Genomic DNA, 20485 nt, shown 5'->3' on the forward strand with positions numbered 1-20485 from the left:
GAACATTTCTTTAAGAACTGGTTTTGCTTAGCTATTGTTAACACTGTGTTAAAGACCTGTTGTTCCAGCATAGTGTTTAGAAAGTGTCTTGTTTAAATTTCTAAAGTACTCTGATATAGCCATTGGGTAGAGCAGGCTTTCTGGATTGTCAAAGTGTTAATCAGTTTGAAAAATTAAATATAATGTGAAAGAAATTGCCTTAAAGTGTTGGGTGGTTTTTGTTGCTGTTGTTTGTCTTTTTGTAAAATTACATGAGTCATCTTGCCAGCTTTTTTTTTTTTTTTTTTTTTTAATTAAGTAATTTTCCCAGGTTTTGGTCTTGTAATTATTTCATTATAATTTTAAATTGTTTGTCTTGGAATTTTTTCTCATGGTTGTTTTTCTACATTGGAACATACCAACAGATTAAAGGTAATTTGTTCTTATACAGTTTTATTTCACCCTTGTACACCTCTATTGAAGTAAAACCAAGCAGTGCTCCAAACCCCAGATCTGTACTGCTTGTTGTGTTACAGCCAGACTGAAAAGCAGAGTTTGGAGTCTTTTGTTACCCTTGTTTTGACAAATGGTAAAGCAGACACAAAGCTTCAGCTTGTTTTGGCATAATTAGGATGATATTTAGAGTAGAAAAAGAAATTTCAGTAAAACTACTTTTTGGTACCAGTAGCTTTGCTGTGAAGGTTATAGAAGTGTCAGTTGAATGTCATGATTCCCATGGGATTCCTGTATATCTGAAAGTTTGTCAAAGGGAATTGAATTGCATGAACCTGTAGTAATTGTCTCTCTTCATCACAGGGAAATGAAAGAAAACAATGGTTTGCTTAAAGAGGAAGTGGAAGGTCTGCAAAGAAAGCTGGAACGCTACGAGAAAGTCCAAGCACAGCTAGTGACTGTGGAATTGGAAAATGAGGTGAGGAGCTGGGAACATCTGGTGTGTGAGCAGAACAGGAGTTTCCTCTTTTGCCTGTCCTATCTTTGAGGCTCTTGTATTGTGTTACTTAAGATATGATACCTCCTTTAATTAATGGACTCAAACCAGACATTCCCAAACTGGAAGGTCAGCATGAGGGGAATTATGGCAAGGAAGGTGTAAAATGCAAAAGGGATATTTAATGTTCAGCTGTAGATTTTGTGTACAGAATAATCTCATCATAGTGTCTATTTTAGCCTTGATGTTTCTCTTTTACCTTTCTTTTGCTGGGAAGGCTTTTTCTGGCATCAAGCTCTGTCCAGACGTGGTGGTGTTGAACAGGTGTGTGTGAAGAACCTTGGTACCCAGGGCTGCAGAATGACAAACCAAAAATGCTGGATAAGATCAGGAAATCCACAGCAGGAGAAGGAATGACACTGACTTCGCATGGAGGATTATGAGAAAACTCTGGTTTTGAGTTTTGAGAACATGTGTCTATGTCTAACTCTACTTTTAATCTTCACTTTAGAAACTTCTGGTAAAATTGCAAAGCTGGGAGAAACTGGATCAGAGTACTGGCTTAAATATCAGGTATGTGCTCACAGCTCTGGAGGGAAGTAAGACTTTTAAGCCCTTACCTCTTTGTCTTCTGATCTCTTAAGTGTGTTGGTCATGCTTTCTTTCTGTCCCTTCTTCATGTGGAACCTCTTCTAGTACATTTTATTATATATGAGAAGAAAATAAGATAACACAATTTTAAAAGTAACTTCGGGAGCTAAGAAATGTTTTTCACCAAGTCACTTGGAGTAATGTCTTTGAGGCTGGGGATCAGTTTTGAATTTTTGAAACTTTTTGTGTATAGCTGCATTTTTGTTTAGTTAGAGATTCCACTTGCATAATAAGTGAATTTCTAGGAATTTTAGATGTCCAGAAATAAGAATGTATTGTGGCAAACTGTTGTAAACATATTTCTTTTGAAATCTGGATATCAAAATTAGCTGCTAGATCATGTTGTGACTTTCTTTCCTTAAAGCAACTGAAGAAATGTTATTTTAGTTATTTTGTCAAAGCCACTCCCCAGTTGTGTTTTGTAACACCAGCTGGTCTGTGTGCTGGTACTCAACAGCTCCTCCTGACATCTGGAGCAGTGAACCAGATTTTTAAAGGTCCCTGTGTATGTGGTATAAAAATAAGCTGGAAATAGTGGAATTTTTGATCATTCTCTTCTGTTGCAGAAGGTGTTCTGTGTATATATGAATCTTTTGTGTGCCATGTTTCAACACTGTTTTATTTCCTCTAAATATTTATAGTGTTATTACATGAGAAAATAAGATGCTTCTTTATAAATTATATGAGCATTGATCACCTTTCACACTGGGTCAAGGGTAAAACATGAGCAGCAGAACCTCGTCTTGCCAGCTGTTTCTCCATTCCATTCATTCCACATACCCAGGATTGTTTGGAAATGCACATATGGTTTGGACACATCACTGCTTCATGTAAAAGATACTTTTGTTCCAGCTTGGGAAACCTCCCTTAATTTTCTCAGTGTTTCCTGTTTAATGAGGATAAGAAACCTTTTTCAGAGGCTTGCTGGTGGGTAACGTGCTTGAGGTTCTCTCCTGCATACATTTAGATGAAGATGGAATTATGCTAAGTCTCCTATGGTAAGGTATGGACAGAAATTGTAGGAATCCTTTTCACAAAATCTTTTGGAGTAAATGTAGGAATCCTTTTCACAAAATCTTTTGGAGTAAAAGCTTTTTACTTACCTCAAGCTGTTAAAGGTTTAACGAGGTAATTTCACAGTGGGAGAGAAATGGAGCCAAGTGATTCTGCCTGTTGAAGTATAATAACTCCTTCATTTAAAATCAGAATATTCACTGTGAAGTGCTAGTTTTGTGATTGGGCCATATTGTTTAGTGCTATTAATGGCACCTTCTACAGAAAGGGGAATTGCTCTTGAGAAAGATCATCTTTTCATGCAATTGGAGCAAGTGGGACTGGATGATTTGCCCCTCCCTCCCTTATTGTTCTTTTTTTTTTCTTGCTCAGACTTCTTACAGCATGAATTACATTAATTTTTGGTGAGGGTGATGAAGATGGTGAGAGATCATTGTTCTGGTTGGATCCTGGAGAATGCTGTTGGTGAAAGTTTGAGAAGAGTTAATTGCCCATCTCATAGTAGAAAAGAAACAAACAAGTTGGCTGATTGTCCCAAAGGGCCAGAGGAGTGTTCTGTTTGCTAATAACTAGATAAGAAAGGGAAAAGGGAATAAATTAGGATTTCTCATCTTTTCTTATCAGGTTCTTCATTGGTACAGAGGATGTAAGGGAAGCGCATGCAGTGTGTGGAGTTTTAGGAAAGGATGATTTTTCATTTCCTCCAGCACTTCCACAGGGCTTGTTCAGTGTCTGCTCTCAGTGGTTTCTGTTCACTGATTGCCTGCTCCCAGCAGGCTTTTTGTCAGATTGGCTTATGATCAGCCCTTGCAGTGTAATTTTATGTAATAATACTCGGGAAGGAGGTGCAGCTTTCATGAGTGTTGTGGTAATCCAACTGTTTTTAGTACTGGTCTCTTTTTGGTTACAATGGAAGAGTGTTTATAATGCTTCACCTTGTGGAGGGAAAACAAGTTCATTAACAGTTGACTCTGGCTAATCTTCTGTTTGCTCGTTCTGGATTCCACTTGTAAGCTCCTGGGCTTTCTCTCTTTTTATAAACAGTAGAAACAAAGACAGCTGTAGCTGTATAGCAAAATATCCCTGTGCTGTACCTAGATAATAAAATGGGACTCATCATATGTGCTATATAGGGTTCATGTGTATACATTATAAATCTATGTCATCTTTCTTGTGTTCAGTTATATGTCCTTTGGATTTTTTGAGCTTCTTACTGCCTACCTTGGCTCTGGTTTTTATTGTGGAGCTAGGTCTTTTTTGTGTGTTACTATTATGGTGCCAGGGATTTTCATACATTTGTCATGTGCTGCTCTGACTTGATATTTCTGCTGTAGAATTGGTTTCAGCTGTAAAGGGAAAAAAACCACAAAATGTTAAATTCTTGCTCTGTGAGTGGAAAGCCTTATTTATTTTGGAGTGCCCTGGCCTATAGAAGGATATTTATACATGGCTTTTTTAGGACTGTTATTAGGAAAGGGCTGTGTTGAGAAAACAAGCTTCTTGTACTCTGTTTCTCCAGGATGTGCTGATGTGGTTTCTATTTCTTCAAAATCCAGTAATTGAGTTATTGACCGTCTTCACTGATTGACCATCTTCACGGACAAACCATGTTAATCGTGACACACTTGGTTGTTTTTTCAGCATTGGACGGTTAGCTTAGAGAAATTTTCCAGAAAGTTCCTCTACTGTCATTAAACAGTTAATCTATTTTAACAGAAAACTACTCGGGGGAGGTTTTAGGTGACAGCAGCGGCTTTATTTGGGTGACAAAGCTCAGAACTCCCACGAGATGGCGCGCGCTGTCCTGCAGGAGAGCAGAAGGAACAGGCTCGCTCCAGCCTGGGATCCAGCCCGGTGTGAATCCATCAGCCTTGGGAAGGGGCGGCTGCTCTCAGAAAAACTCGTAATTGCTGCCGGCAGAACTTTTAAACTTTCCTGCATGGAGTCACCGTCTCCTTGCCCAGTACTCTGGGCTGTATTTTGGTATGAAAATTGTGCAGATTTCTCTGATGGAATATGAAACACTGTTTTTCTAGCTGACTTTGTAAACTTCATGTTTACACCACGTATTCTTAATTTTGTCTTGTTTAATAGGAGTTCTTCACAGCCTGGTTCTTTTCTCCCCACCCCAAGCCTTAGAGTTGCATTCTCAGTACAGCACTGTTATTGTTCTGCATTTCCCTTCTGCAGCATGTAGAGGATGCCCAAGTAAAAAATGAGGGTGCTTGTTCTGTGAACTATTAATCTAAATAAGCCTCTTTTGCTGCTGTTTGTCTGTGTTTGGTTGATATTGTTTTTGTCCTCTAATGAATTTAGAAAGCGATTTGCTATCCTTAAATAGATATACCCTGGAGTACTGAGTGATGGAAAAAGATGTGCATCAGGTATTTGTTAAAGCTGAGGCAGTAACTCTAGATACTGAAGGTACTGATAGCCATTGATAGCAGCTGACAAAGTTTAATGCTAAATTTGTCTTTGTGTTATTCCATAAGTGACAGAAGAGTGCAAGTTTTGAAAGGTTGGATTTTGGCTGAAGAGTCATACAAGTGAGTGAAGACTGCCAGGTGGGCCACAAACAACAGCTTCTGAGGAGTTTTAATCCAAGCTTTTTTTCTTTCTTGAGGTAATAAATAGTAATGTGTGATATAGGGCTTGTTTTTGTTTGTTTCTTATTTTGCTTCATGTTTTTTTAATGGAAGTAATGAGTATAAAGTTTTTACAGATTCACCTGCTGGGCTCAAAGATCTTTGTATACACAGCAGAGTTATTTTATATTGCTGATCAAATATATTGATCATGGCCTATTTAAGTCAGTCTTTCCTTTTTGGAGCACTGTTTTCTGTTGCCAGTCGTACTTTCAGCTCAGGCTTGGTGTTCATGTGTAGGAAAAACAAAAAGATTTTGTTCATACAGCTTTTCAGAATAATTTCAGTTTTTTTCCACAATAAGGATCTCAGCTGTCCTTTTCTGAAGGGCCATGGAATACAGTGTGGAAATTAGAGGTGGAGGTGAATGCTTGGACTCCTGTTTGGAGCTCAGAGACTCTGGTCATGGGCTTGGGTGTTCTGAGTCACATCCCACTCTGGTTCTGGGGTCAGGCAGGTCTTGGTCCCCTGTACTGATGGTGTGAGGCTGGTCCAGAGACACTTGGGGTTCACTGAGTCTGGCTCTGGGGAGTGCCCACAGAGCTCTCTGGGGTGAGTGCAGGTGGCTGCAGCAGCGAGATCTCCTGGAGCTGCTGTGGCTTTCTGGGGGGCTCACTGGACAGGCCAGGCCTGCCAAGGGAAGTGCAGTGTGGCAGGATTTTGGGCCAGTGCTGAGGAACCATTTTCCCTTGGTGGAGCTGCCCGCTGCAGACAGCAGACACTGATCTGCTGACCTGTCACCTCGAGCCAAAGAAGTGAACCTGGGAATGCTGACCTGGTTTTCTTTGGGAAACATCTGTGGGCTGGCTGGCTGACAAATCTTGGGGACTAACTTCCTGCAGTGTCTGAGACCAATTAAGAGAGGAGATAGTGTGAATGTGTATGCATTTCCTCTCTAAGAAAGGGTTTAATTAAGTGGCAAGCATCTCTATTTAGTACAGTGGTTTGCACAGTTGTAATTCATAATTACCCAGGTGCTACACTCAGTACGGGAAGTCCTTCTATGCACATTCTGCTTTTGGAGCTGGGGGAAGGGAGGAGAGAGAGGGAAAGGGGAATCAGATTTCTTGATTCTGCATTTAGTGGTGGATTAGAGCTCTTTTTTTTCAGTGAATAGAAGAAAAAGGAGAATATTTGAGTTCTCTACTTTCCTTTTTGAATCTTGATTAACTATGCTTAGTTACTGTGGCATTGAATATCTTTGCAGTAGCGAATGAAACTCATAATCTTTTCCTTTCTCACAAGGTAGTAATTTGTCTTTCTCTGAATGTCCATTATGACTAAGTGGTTACTGGTTTAAAAAAAAATCTGTTGACAGATATACAAAGTAGTGCATGTTGAAATAATTTGAATTACTCATGTTACTCTGGAATCTTAATTAACTGCAGCCAATCAAGACAAGATTAGGGATTATTGTTGCTGGTTCCAGTAATGCCATAATTCTGGCATGATCATGCCATAGTGGAGCAAATATTTTTATGGGATAGCCTATTGTAGCCCTGTGGTCTTTTGTCACCAAGCAAGAAATCAGTCTAATTAAAAGCATTTGGTGCTGGCTGCCCCCTGTAACTGTACCACTGACCTGAACTACAGTGCTAATTTCTTTGTTGGAGGGTGAGAAGTTTGGTTTGTCTGGGTTGGTCACTGATGGAGCCAACTTTAGAACTGTGTCCTTAATTGGAGGAGAAAATTTGGATTAGCATAGTATGAGGATATTGAAGCTTCATGTTCTATGTCTTAGTTTTTCATAAATAGTTATAATTTATGATCTGTGAACAGACTGAAATTTGCATGACTGGTGTTTACAAGATTCCCAGTGTAAAACAAACTGTCTCCTCACAGTGGGAATTCCCAGGGTTCCCAGTAGGGAAATAAATGCTGCAGAGGGGGAACAAGTAATTAAAACCACCACAAACAAGCACCAAAACCCAAAACAACAACCAAAAAGCACTGTGCTTGTTAGATAAACTTTTATGGTTATGAGGTCTCAGCTTTTCTCATGGATGGATTATCTGCTATTGTCCTGTACAGGCACAGTACTGCATTTTGCTGTTACTTTTTTGCCTTCTCCTGAAGGTGAAGGTTTGGGAAATGCTAAAGAATTCACTCTCTGAAAAGGGCTCATGTATGCAGGTTGCTAATATTCCCCCATATCCCTCAGAACAGGGCTTTCTCCTGGCTTCTGCACAGGGATTATTATTGAGTGAATTTCCCTTGCATTGTTCTGCCACGATGAGTTAGTCCCAGTTTAGAGCAGTTCTGCTATTCCTGTCTCACCTGGGGCTTCTGACTCCAATGTCTGTCCTAAAACATTCTGTTCCTCCCTGGCACCTTCTGGTTCTGTGAATTCTGCAGTAAAAGAAGTGTCCTTGCAGAGCAAAAAAGCAGTCTGGAATGGGAAACAGCAATCCCATTCCTGCTCTGTTCCCTCATCAGGTCTCCGGTGTTGGTGCGTAAATAGTTATGCTGTACCAAAGCAGGGCAGGGGATGTGGAAGGGATGATGAGGGTAATCATTGTGTTTATATAGAAATAAAGGCTACGTGCTCAGGATTTGTAGGACTTAGCTTGTGTGAAAGATGAAAGCACTGCCTCAGCAGCCTTTAGCAGCTTCTTGAGGGGGAAGTGCCTGAACAGTTCCAAAGGGCGTCTTTGGCTTTAGAGTGAGGTACAAGTTTAAAGAGAAAGCTACTTGAGCTTGTCTTACACCAATTGTGCATGTGCTGAAACCACCAGTTTTTACATAGAGAAGTCTCAGAGGAAGTTGTCACCTGTTGAATGTGACATGCAGAATATGCTGGAGTATTGCTCTAAGCTTTTCTGTTCTTCATTATTCTGTTCTCTTGTTTTAAAATGTACATTATTCTTCACTTTCCACACTGCCTTAGGTTTTAGCTTTCCATGACGGAACACTTACTGTGCCTGGTGGGGAGAAAATGCTCCTTTGTAATCTCAAATTCTGAAGCTGCAGGCTTCAGAGCAGTCAGATGCAGTTTTGGGAGACTTCAATCCATCTTTGGGTGTTGGGAGCTAAATGCATTTAAATGTGATGCTTGGAAGTGTGATGTCAAATCTGTGCTTTAACCAGAGTTTAGTTTTCTCCCATTCTCTTGGGGTTTATCCAATTAGTTTTAATAAAGCAACCACATTTCATAGATATTTTTAAGTGTTGTAGGTCTGTGTTTTACAGTTCTTGACTGAAAAGCTGGGCAAAACTTCCTGCCAGACTTTCATATCTGATACTAATTTTCTCCAAAGAATGCTGTACTTATCTCTGATGTTTGAAAATATTAGTGTTCTTTCTCCTTTGCCATTAATGCTTTTATTTCCATTTGAATATATCAGAGTAATAACTCTGGAGGCTAAAGGAGAGATAGAAATAAAATGGATGAGCACCTGACATTGAGGCAGAGCAAGGCTGTAATGTATAATCAGATAATCAGAGTGAGAAGTAAGCAAGCTCAGATCAAAAATATATCTGTCCTTGCTTTGCATTTCAAAGCTCTGGGAGCAGTTCAAGAGATTGTCTTCCCAGGATCACAGATCTGACATTCTGGAGACAGAAAAAGCTGTTAAGCTTAGCACACTGTCCATTTTTGGTGAAGGATGATTTGAGGAACTTCAGTAGTTTGAGTCCAAGAACTATGTGGAGAGTAATTTAGCAATGTGTGCTGGTGTTGTCTGCTCCATAGCAGGTGTTTCATTTGCCATGGGGGGCTCACCAGCCAGACACTAAATTTTGAGCTGCTGCTGCATTTCCTGCCAGTATTGTTTGACACTGTTGGAAAACAGTTGGGTAGAAGTTGCTTGGCTCTTTGGAGTATGTAGTGACCCATGTTATGTGTAAATGGCTCCAACTTTGCTGCTCACTCTGCTGTGAAGGAGAAGCTTTCAAAAATACAGACACTTCTAAAGAGCCACTTTCATTGCATTAGGCAGCCCTGTTTGCCTTAAAGTGAAATTATCATTTAAATAGCAGAGACTAATCAGCAAGGGGATGGTTTGCTCCTGTCAGACAGCTCAAATGCTTGTGCTTGATTTTTATGCAGCCTATCATTTGATCGTTTCCAAAAACCCAATAACCACTATAATCTCCAGCTCAGTTTTAATTTTACCTTTCCATTTCCATTTTAGCATCCTTTAGTGTTTCAGCTCTACTAAATTTTAAGCTGGGGCTGTTGATGTGCCCTGCCTCCCATCTCCCTTAGATGTGCAGTGCATTATCCCTCACTTACCCCCGAAGTTTTGCTTTTGCAGGGAAACTTTTAAACAAAAATACACATCCCATACATGCATATTGGGGATGATTTTGTTTTAGCATAGCAATGTCTTTTTCAAAGCTCTTCTCTAAATGCAGAGGCCTTTTTTGAACAGAAGCAAAATAAAATGTTTCAGTAAGGATTGAAACTCTTGTGTGCTGCTCCCCTGAACTCCTGGGCATAGCCTTTAGCTACAGGGCAAGGAATCTCCCTTCTTCATTGGATCAAGGAATACCAAGATGGATTGTACCAGACTGATGTAACAGCTTACTTTGCCTAGAGAATTGATTATCTTATCAAATAAATCACAATAAATCTTATTTCTTTGAACTTCACTGAAACAGGAACCACTTGGGATAATATAAACCATGAAGGATAAGATGGAAATGAATAGAAGAATTGTAGGATGTATAAGAATTGTTTAAGCATGGATAGATTCAGTATTAATGAAAGGAAAATGCAAGGATAAGTGGAATTCCTCAAAGATTAGCCTTAGGATCTGCTTTATTTAGTATTTCTATTAATGGTTTTGGTGCAAAAATTTGGTGTGTGCTGATAAAACTTGGCTAATGATGCCAAGCTCAGAGGATTCATAAATACACAAAAGCTGGGTATGCGGAACTGAATGACCCTGAGGATTAGAGTGCAGAAATGGGACAAAATTCAATGAAACAAAGCATAATGCTCCATGGAATTGGGAGCTGAATGCAAACTTCTTTTAGAAGATGTAGCACTTGCAGTAAAAAGGACCAGAAGGGCTGTGTGCTTGTTAAAATGACTGTTCATTCTCACACAGGGGCTGCACCAGGAGGAAAATTGCCATGGAGGTGACAGTGTTCAGGGGGCTTTGGAGATGCTTCTCAGAGTTCTGGTCACCCAGTGTGGAGGAAGATAGTGGGGGATGCAGAAAGTGCTGCTGGAAGGAGCCTGGGAGCCATTCCACTGAGTTTGGAATGGAACAGCCTCTGGAGGAGTCTGGTGGGAGATGTAATTGCTGCCAGGAAATTCATGGATAGAAGGGAGGAGAAGGAAGGGGGATCCATACTGGTGAGAAAAGGGACCATCTATGCTTTAGACTTGCACTGGCATTTAAATCAAATTGCTGTAACCCTGCCATGAATGCAATTATGAGGAGGTTGTTACTTTTAGAAAGACTAAAGTTTTGAAGGAAGCTTCCAGTGGAGTCAAAGGTATCCAAATCACTGCTCCACAGGGTTGTGGAAAAGATGAGTTACAATAGCAAAGGACTTGACAGGACCTAAACTAGAGAAGATTGTTTTCAGGTCCTACTTTCATTTGAATGTGTATGTGCCAATCTGTAAATGAGGGATGTACTCAAGAATAGGAAGAAGGGACAGGACATTTTAGTTTGGAATTGCAGGCTTTATTTAATACCAGGGTTCTGAAAAATGGAGGTGGGGAATGGTGAGTGGGGTTTAATGAGTAAAAACAGTTTGTGTCCATCTCTCTGCCCACAAAACTGTGGACAGGGACACAAAGTGTGGAACAGCTGACCTTTGTTCATGTTGAGAAATAAGCAGTTTGCTGAAAAATGCACTGAACTATTAAGAAGAGCTTATCTGTCAGTGCTGATAAGGCCAAAATATGATTTGTATCATTGAAGAAGCTTTTCTGAGTGTTTTTGGTGCAGGTTATCTTGATGGTGTTTTGAGAGTGACTCACTCCTGGTTAGTGCTTAACCTCATCAGTGCCTAGAGCATGAATTCCTGCTTCTGAGGGAGCTGCAAAGGGGCTGCTTTAATCATCTGTCCATGGTTTGTCATCAGTGCAGTGAGGAGCTCTGTGCTGGGTTGGCCAGGAAAGGTCTAATTTTCAGTTTTAATTGTATCTAACAGCCAACATAGCAACATCAACTTGGGCAGGAGGAAATTGCAAATGTATGAATATTACAGTACTTCAGTTTTTTAGCATTGTTAAAGTGCTTCTGCTCTGACAAGCTTGCTTATGTGCCCTGTGAAGATGTTATGTAAGCTTTGTCCTGAAGCTCAAATCTGTCCTCCCTTGGGACTGCTTTCCCAGTGAATATTTTTGATGGAAGCTTATCTTTACCTGGGTTATATTCTCTTCCCTCACAAGCTACTTTTTAAAAGGGAGTATTCTTGCAAATGTACCTTTGTCCATGCACTGCTTGGAGAGAGAAAAATTAATGTGTGTTGGAGCAGCAAAAGCACAGCACAATATTTTCAAACATTTCTTAAAGGGCACAGTGAACTTGAAATGTTAGTGAGTTAAAAGATTAATGTGATAAGTGCCTCAAGGTTCTCTTGAACTAGCTGTGATTATATAAGTGTTGTTTGTTATTTTAAAATAACTCATAGCATGGAAATTAGCATGGTGGATTGGATTATTTACTCATCCATTTCTGGTCAGTGTCAGTGATATCTTGGGCTAGATAGAGAAATCCAAAGTAACATGCAAGACCTGAAGCAGATTTTTATTTAGAAAGTTTGTTAACTCTCATCAGTATGAATTTTAAATAAGCATAAAGATTTCTTGCTGTTTGGAGCTGTTATGTGCATAGAGTAAATAGGAAAATGTTTTGCTTTCAGCTATAATCTTTCTCATTTGAAACAATATTCAACAAAGTTGTAAGGTATTAGAAGTGAGCTTCCTAAATTGTTGCTATTTCTATAAATGATGCATTTTTTTGTTTGAGACAGAATGAGAAGTGTTTTTTGTCTTAACCTACAAAACCCACAGCCTGGAGTGAGCTACCTGAATGAGAGCAAGCACTGCATTGGGCTGGCAAGAGCACTGGGCTGGGATAATTGCAAAGATTCCCATTTTGGAAGTAAAGATGGGAGGTGTTGGGGGTTGTTGTGTTTAGTGAACACCCAGAATCAGTGCTTGGGGTTGTTTTCAAACTGCTGACCTGCATAGCTGAATTAAGAGCTCAGGGCTCCTGCTTTCAAATGCAGTTCTCACTGCAGTTAGAGCAGCTTGTAGGAAATGGAGCCAGGCCTGCTCAACAGAAAGGAGATAAAACATGCCAACTCTCCCTCGTAGCCAAGGCAGGTAAGAGGTGGAGGTGCATGGGACCTTCTCTCCCTCCCTTGCACTGATGTGAAATTCTAGGAGTGCATTGGCAAAGCTTATTTTTTCAAATAGATGTTCTGCACGTATTTTTGTCATCACTTTGCAGCAAAATGATTTTTTTCCTAATGAAGTCATGTCCTGCTGAATGGTGTTCTTGTAAGAGCATGATCCATTTTGAACAGTGTGGTAGAAACCTCTGCAGCAGTGAAGCTGCTCTCAACTTTTGTTGCCTCTTGCTTTATAAGCAGGAACAGTTCTGTCACAGAGCCTAACCTTCCCACACAGGCAGAGTTTTGTCTTTTCTAGAAATGTATTGATTCACATTTTGAGCATCTCTTCTCTGCTTTTTTAGTACATCTTGGACTCAATCCTTACTCACTCCCTTTCTCTGCGTTATTCTCAACTCTCTTGTCAGCAGAGTTAACAATTTCTGTATCTCTGCAGGGAGTAATGGGCAGCTATTGCAAGAACCATTTTCTGGCACAAGTTGTTCTTGTTGTAATTGCTTTTGAATTCTTATTGCTTGTTTAAACTGTCTTCCAGAGACACTCTGATATGAGCAGTGTAGTAAAAGGGAAGATAAATCTTTTGGGTAGGAAGAAATATGAAATTCTGGATTTACTTGAGTTATTCCCTGCTGACCAAGTTGATTTATTTTCTGTTTTAATGAAACAGTCATCCTCTTGCTGTGATACACATCAAGCTCTTCAGTGATGGCTTGAAATCCTGCTAACTTTTCTAAGGAAGGCAGAAATGAGGTATCTGGATTTGACTGTGAATATGTTCAGTATCTGCATCCTCAGTTAAGAGAAGTCAGCTATTCATCTGGGCAAGCTTTTGGGAATACTTCACAGCTCTGCTCTTGGCTCCATTAGGAGAAGATGCTTTAACCTCGTTAGAGTTTTTTGTACTCAGTTTTGCTCCTGTGTTTGCAAATGACATTTGACTTGGTGCTCTTTGTATTTCTAGAGATAAAGCTCTGTGGCTTCAGGTGGTTTTCTGCAAATGCAGCAGCCAAGGTTGATGGCATCAAGCCTATTTTGTGACAAGCCTTTCATTTAGGCTTGATGGTTTCCAGTGTGACTTTGGCAAAGGCATCACCTGCCTTCTGGAGAGCTGGCCCACTTGTCAAGGTCACACCACACCTTTTGGCTCACCTGTCTGCAAGTATCTGGCAAGGGGAAATGCAATTGGCACTTTGTAATAAGTGATATATTTGCAAGTCTGGTAGAGAGGAAGAGTGAAAAAATGCTCTGAATTTTTTTTTTTCTAATTTAATAGACATAGGTCATGGAAATGCACATGTTCCTGCCTGGATGGCTTGTGACAGCTGCTAAAGATAAACATGCTCTTTCTCAATGTCATTTGACTGTAGTTAGGTAGTTCAAATAGCTTTTTCTTTTCCAGAAATATCTGTCTGGTTTTTGTATTACGTTCTTTTCAGCGGTGGTGTGTCCAGGTCAGCAGATTTTCACAGATTTGTCGAATACCAGATTGGAAGGGACCTTGAGGTTCAGCCTTTCCTGACAAAATCCTGGTCTGGACAAGATGGCCCAGAACTGGGTCCAGCTGAACCTTAAAAGTGTCCAATGTTGGAGGAAAGCTTAGGTAAGCCTTTAATTAATATGTATCATGAAAACCTAAACCAGACTATTTGAGTCTACAGCACTGTTGTGTGTTTACCAGAAGTGACTTTCATACTCTGGTTCCCCTGTGATGTTAATAATTGTCAGAGACATCTCATATACAGTATTTAAAGAACTGCATTTTTGTGTCTAAGGTTGTAAGGGCTACAAAATAAATATTTGGCCCTACAGAATACAAGCATCACAAGGGCAGTTGCCAAAGTTTTAGCATCTGTATCATCTGTGGTTTTTGTTAGGGAGAATGGGATGCTTTTGGTATTAAGTTGGGATTCAGTTCTATGGTGTGACTAAATCATTACATGGAATTTGATGGAACCATATCTGGCAAGAATCTTGCTGACAGCTTCAAGTTTGTATGTGGATTTTTATAGTTTAAAGGAGCTGTCTCTCACTAGGTTGGTTTCTTATAATTTTCTGTGCTTAGTAATTTGGAATTGTTAGGTTTGTATATGCTGTCCCCTGCATTTTCCCTCCTTGCTGTGCTGGGGGAGTGGGGACTGAGCTGAAAGAAGAAGGAAATAACCACCTTCTCCTCCTCCACACACTGCTGCGTTTGTCAGAGGCAGCTCAAGGGCTCAGGTTGTCCTGCTGTTGTGGATTTCTCTTCTGTCTGAACAATAAGCTTTGTATCTGTTTGTACAGTAATGAACTGCTTTTGTTTCCTTCAGGAACCTGCTCTGCTGTCTGGAGCGTTTCCATTTACAGACAACCCTTGCCAAATTAATTTTATTTCATTATCTCCCGGGGCTAAGCTTGAATACATTTTGTGTTAAATTCACCGTTTCTCCTTCTTCTGAACGAAATGGACTTAATATCCTTGTTAAAATCTGATTAAAACTAAAATTGAGTTTTTTGAAGTCTGATTATCCCATGAAATGGAATTTTTAAACCTAATTATGAATGGATTTGCATACATTCTTAGCACCATTGAAAAGAAAGTAGAAATAAATTTATTAATGAAATCTTCCTCTGCTGTCTCTTTGGGCCATGGTGATTGCTGGAGAGTGAGGGAGAAGGAAGGCAGGCGAGAATGAAAACTCCCCCTCTTTTGAAATATACCCTCTCCCCTCCCAATTAATTCTAGAGCTGTTTTGACCCTGTCTCATTTTTATTCCTCCCTGCCACACAGCCCAATTTAGGTAATTGACAGCCTTTCAGAGGGTAACTACACAGTTGAGCTGGTTTCATGTATTTAAAGCCTTTGTGCTTTCTGAAGGGAGGATGTAGTGGGCAACTTTTGTTTCCACTATTATGTTTTTTCTCTCTTTCCTGAGGTAGCCCTGACACCTAATCAATAGGCAGCTCTGGTTTCTCCTTTCCGAGGAGCTGTATATTGGAATGTTTGTTTTAAACCTACTAAAAAATGGATAGTTTGACTGGTGAATGCGCACATGGAAATTGGGGTTGTTTATATAGTTCCCTGGGTTTGCAGCAAAAAGGTTTCTTTGTAGGATGCATTTGAATCTCTCAGTACAGTAATTGTACCCATCCATTCAGGATTTTGCCAGTCCTTTCTGGGAAAAGGTGTGCCAGTGCAGGATGTGTCTGCTTGTCTGACTTGGTGCAGAGGGCAGCAGAATGCCTGTGCAGGGAGGTGGTGGTTTTATCTGGAGGCTCCTACTTGTTGAACCTTTCAGTGTGTTTCTTGCACTGATTGAAGAGTTCTCCTTACATGAAAGGTGCAACTTGAAGGTGTGACTTTTTTATTTTTCAGCCAGTCATCCTCTTACCCAGACTTATGAAAAGCTCTTTGCCTGTTTAAGCATTAGTTACAGAATTTTTAACAGTGTCTTCTCTCTGTCATGTGCTGTGTGCAGATTTTTTTCTTGTTAAAAAAATATAGTAAATGTGGTAGAAAAAAGGTTTTGGCAGAAGGAGAGAGAAGAAATCCTGGCCTTGATACATGGCAAAGAGTAAATGCTCAGCATGTGGCCAAGTGTTCTGTAAGCATTTGCATTTGCAAAGTTGCTTTCAAGTACAGATGGACTTGTTTTCCATATGCCTTTGTGCTTTCATTTTAATTCTGTCTTTGCACAGGTTTAGTACTAAACACAGTGGTGGTATCAAGTTATACAAGACATGTGGATTTCTGGCACTATTTCTTTGGGGTGCTTCTGAAGTGGGGAGTTCTATGAGAGAAGCTGTGGCTCAGCAGAGGAAGGAGGTTGAGCTAAGATTTGAGAATATTTTTAGCTGACATGTGTTCAGGTTATAAACCAGAATGGTTGAAGTAAATTAAAAATTTTCTTGGTGATGTAACATGAAAACCTGAGAATTCAGAAAAGCTTTGGAGGAAAGAAGCTGACTCAGGGAGGTCTGCACCAGCAACTTAAAAATTATTTTGTGATTTAATGGCTGCAGCTTTCATTTGTGCTTTCTGAAAATGTTGTCCAAAGACAGATTTAGCATCTCAGGTACATAATACATGCTATATAAATAGGACTCCCTTGCAGTATCTTCCCAATCAAGTTTCAGTGAAATCTGGGGAGTTGGGAATATCTGATGCACCTTCTCCTCAATGGTGGAGCTGTTTTACAAAGCTGCAGTCACACCAGCAGCGAGCAGAATCTGGAAGCTGAAGATCCCAGAGAAGCCAGGAGGAGATCTGCAGGAGGGTGGATTTTTGAAGACTTTGGGAAATCTGTTTAATTCTTTTGTTCTTGCCTGGTTGGTTCTGTAGCATCCATTTGCTGGAAAAGAAATGGATTTGTGGGTAGTCCTGTATCATACAGCATGATGAAGCAAGATCTTGAAGGTAAATGTGAATGAAAGGAAGGATGTGAAAGTGGTGTGAAAAAAAGGTGTTTGTTTCTTTTAGCAGAGAGAATAGGAGCTTTCTCTTTGGTGGATACATTTCAAACTTTGCCAGTGTTTATCATCTAATCTTATTAGTGCCTCCTCCAGCAGCTTCAGGCAGTGCAAGTGTTCAAAGCTGGATGATAGCAGCAAGCCAAGATGCTGTCCAAGTGCTTGGGACACCAGTGCAGTCCCTTTCTGAATCCCAGTCCCAGGAGCCATGGCAGACACAGGGAAAGCCACAATTGGTTTTGGCTGCTCTGATCCCTGTGCTGGATGCAGGTACCTGAGCTGAGTGAGGGTTTTGGGAGCAAGCTGGCAAAAGGAGAAAAATAATTGTTGAAATGCCACTGTTTACATTTGTAGTGCAATTACACTTCAGCAGTTCCACTTTCTGTGAACAAGTCTTAAAGTCTGCTTCTCTAGCCTTCTGCCATGAATTATTCATTCCTTGTGGATGAGGGTGATTGGGGTTTGGCTTTCACAGGCAGGTTTATTATACCCACTTAGCTCCAACTGCTTTGGCATGCTCCGAGCCACAGTTATTTTCCCAGCATTTGTTCTTAGCATTCATTGTTCTTGATGTTAAAACTTTTGGACTATGTAATTCAGCTCTGGTTTTGGGGTGAGAGTCTGAGGGGATGGAGAATGTTGGTTTCTTTCTTTTGATTTTCTTTACAGCAAGCATAGGAAGAGCTTTTTATTTAAATCTGTGCTAATTGCTAAGTCTGAGGGTAACTGTTATATTATCACCATATGTCAAAAAACCTGTATGTGAGACACTTTGTATATGTGGCTTGGGAGCTTTGTATGTTAGGAAATAAAGCAGGATTTCAAAATGAGGTGGGATTGACGTGCTCTGCTTTTCGGGGAGAGTGGTTCTGAGGGCTGCTGAGATATAACACAGGGGTGCCACCACCTCTGCAGCAACAGGGACACTCTGGGTTCTTCTGTTCTGACAACTTGAGTTGTCTGCTTTGTACTGGGACTGCAGCAGTCAGGTCTTGCTGTATCTCATGTTAGTGATGCCTAGAGCTGATGTGCTAATGGGCTTCCATTAAACTTTCCATTTTAAATGTTATTTGTCCTTCACTTTGAATATTAAATTTTTAGAAACTTTCAAAAAAAAAAAAAAAGTATGAGAGAGAATTACTGCATTTGTTTAAAGTTCTGAAAGCTTTTTTTAGCCAAACAGTTCAAAGAGTGCATCTCACTAATCAGAAGAATATTTTTGCGTCCCCAGGGTGGTCACAATGTTTTAATTGGAACTCGGGCTTCTTTGAAGTCCTTTTTAATCCTCCCTGAGCTGGGGGAGAGGGTTTGAAGACAGCACTGTAAATCTGAAATGTCTTCGCTTTATTTACATGTGTCTGGGGACGTGAGTAATTTGTTTTCCTGGATGAAGCCTGTGGACAGTTGAGTGGGAAATGTGTTTCCTTAAGTGGGGAGTCCTGAGCCAAAGGTGGGGTTCTGCACAGTGAGCTCACATGCTCCTGGATTTGTTAAAACCAGGAATTGAGCAACAGGCTCTGAATGGGAAATGAACTCCATGGGAAATTATATGGTAGCTAAACACAAGGTAAAAAGCTGAGATTTAAACTCATGTTTTAGGATTAACTGATTAGTATGGCTTGTAAAAATGGTGTTGAATATTGATATTTTACTTTAGCAGTTAGGAAACAAAATATTTAGGAAACAGTGCTTATGGCTGATAGCTTTAATCATCTGTTAAATCAGTGTGAGGTTTCATTTTTCTACATTGAACTAGAGATTTTTGGGTGTCCATAATGATATTGCTTTGTCTTTGTGCCTCAGTTTCTAAAATTCAGGCCTTGCTTTGGTTTGGTTTCAAGGAATATCTAGTGCTACCCGAGATGTTTCATGCACTTGATGTAACTACCACAAACAGAGTTTCAGTGGCAGCTGATGCCTTTTTGCCATCTTAATACAAATGCCCCTGGCTGCTAACAGCACAAGCATTTTCCTTAGCCTTGTCTAATTTTGTTGTTCTGCTATTGATTTTCATGATAAATATAATCATTTTTCAGCTGTGTTTTCTATACTTCAGTAAGGCTTTTAACCTCTCGCATTTGCTGGAGCTTGGAGGTTTTATGTTATACTTCTGGCAGAGGTGAGACATAATCTTTTACTGAATTTGGGTAGTTTTTAATTAAAGCAAGAGGCTTAACCTCAATTTTCTAGGTGAAAGAATAACTCTAGAATTCTAGCTGAACATATAGTCAGTATACTTTTCATTCTTTCTAAAATTGTTACCATAAATTTATGTGCAACTGTTATTGTATTGATATTTTAAAAAAACCAAACATTTAAAATAACTTTTACTGTAGCTTAGCTGCAGTTTAAAGTGGCCGTTCCCGGCATGAGATTGAATGTGTGATTGTAATCAGAAGTAAATAATAGATGGGATGTCAAATCACTTTATATAAAAGCAGTTGAAAATATGGTCTAGACTCTTCCCAAGGACCTGTCTTCAGCCATTATTATTATTTCCTCCTGCTCAAGGTTCGGGGCTTTGTGTTACTACTGGCTTACATTTTCAGCTGATAAGAGTCTGGATAAACAATGGGATCAATAAAGATGTTGAAAACAATGCAAGGACTTGGTCAATTAATATTCTGCAAGGATTATCTCAGACAGGTGTCAAAAGAACAAGACCATCAATTCAGTGCAATCTCTAAAATAGCCAAATGTACATAAATTGTAAGTAGCCAGCCTTGGCTGCAGCAGGAGCTCTCCTGTCAGGCAGGAGCCCTGGCTATCTGCAAAAATGATGTCTCTCTGTTGATAATTTCCATAGGGGTAGAAGTTATGCTAGAAGGGCATGTTGGATACATGCAAATTACATTTGCTTTTAGGTTTTGGAAGATTTTATATCTTGTTCCTGTGTCCCACTCCTCCTTCCTTGAGAAGAAGCTGATGATGTCTGTCTCTAGGCTGGTCTAGGTCTCTCTTCAAATGTCTTGAGAGTGACTTTGCAGAATGGAACCAGTAGAGGTTTGGTAAAATTGATTTTTTAGTTGTCAGGGTTCTTTCTCAGTTTTGTATAGTCCTGGTAATTGGTCTTCAATGGTTTTCAGGGTTTCTAATGACCCACTGTTGAAAGATACAACATCTGCCTGTTTGGAGTTTGTTTCCAATGAACATATCTTTGTATTTCAGTCTGGTTTTCAGATATTAATTTTTTGTTTATTGCTCTTTACAACTATCAAAATGCTTTGAAAATCTAAGGATTATAACCCACACTTAGAATACATAAGTGGTGTTCTGCTGACATTCTGTTCTTCAGATTAGTTTGATTTGCCCTCACCTTCCTCATGAAGTCTCTTGGCTCCCTTGTCCTCTCAACCCAACCTCAGGTTGCTAAAATGATTGTTCCAACTCCAGTGACAAATAGAAACTATAGGAAAAACAACTCTACTTATAACTCCTTAAAAGGAGTTTTTATTAATTTTATGGCATTATTTTTCCC

At 39.8% G+C, this 20485-nt stretch overlaps 1 protein-coding gene across 7 annotated transcripts in view; it reads left to right on the forward strand.

Moving 5' to 3' along the window:
• MAD1L1 (mitotic arrest deficient 1 like 1) overlaps nucleotides 1-20485 on the forward strand; it is a 347152-nt gene that overhangs the window by 8230 nt on the left and 318437 nt on the right. For all 7 annotated transcript variants that reach the window (XR_014958379.1, XR_014958378.1, XM_021539694.3 and 4 more), the window contains exons 8-9: nucleotides 796-910; nucleotides 1440-1501. Coding sequence is in view for 5 of the 7 variants with exons in the window: in XM_021539694.3 (XP_021395369.2) it covers nucleotides 796-910; nucleotides 1440-1501 (177 nt within the window). In the remaining 2 variants the exon portion in view is untranslated. The remainder of the gene's footprint in view (nucleotides 1-795; nucleotides 911-1439; nucleotides 1502-20485) is intronic.

Source organism: Lonchura striata, chromosome 14 (assembly GCF_050655825.1).
Source record: "Lonchura striata isolate lonStrDom1 chromosome 14, ASM5065582v1, whole genome shotgun sequence".
NCBI lineage: Eukaryota > Metazoa > Chordata > Aves > Passeriformes > Estrildidae > Lonchura > Lonchura striata.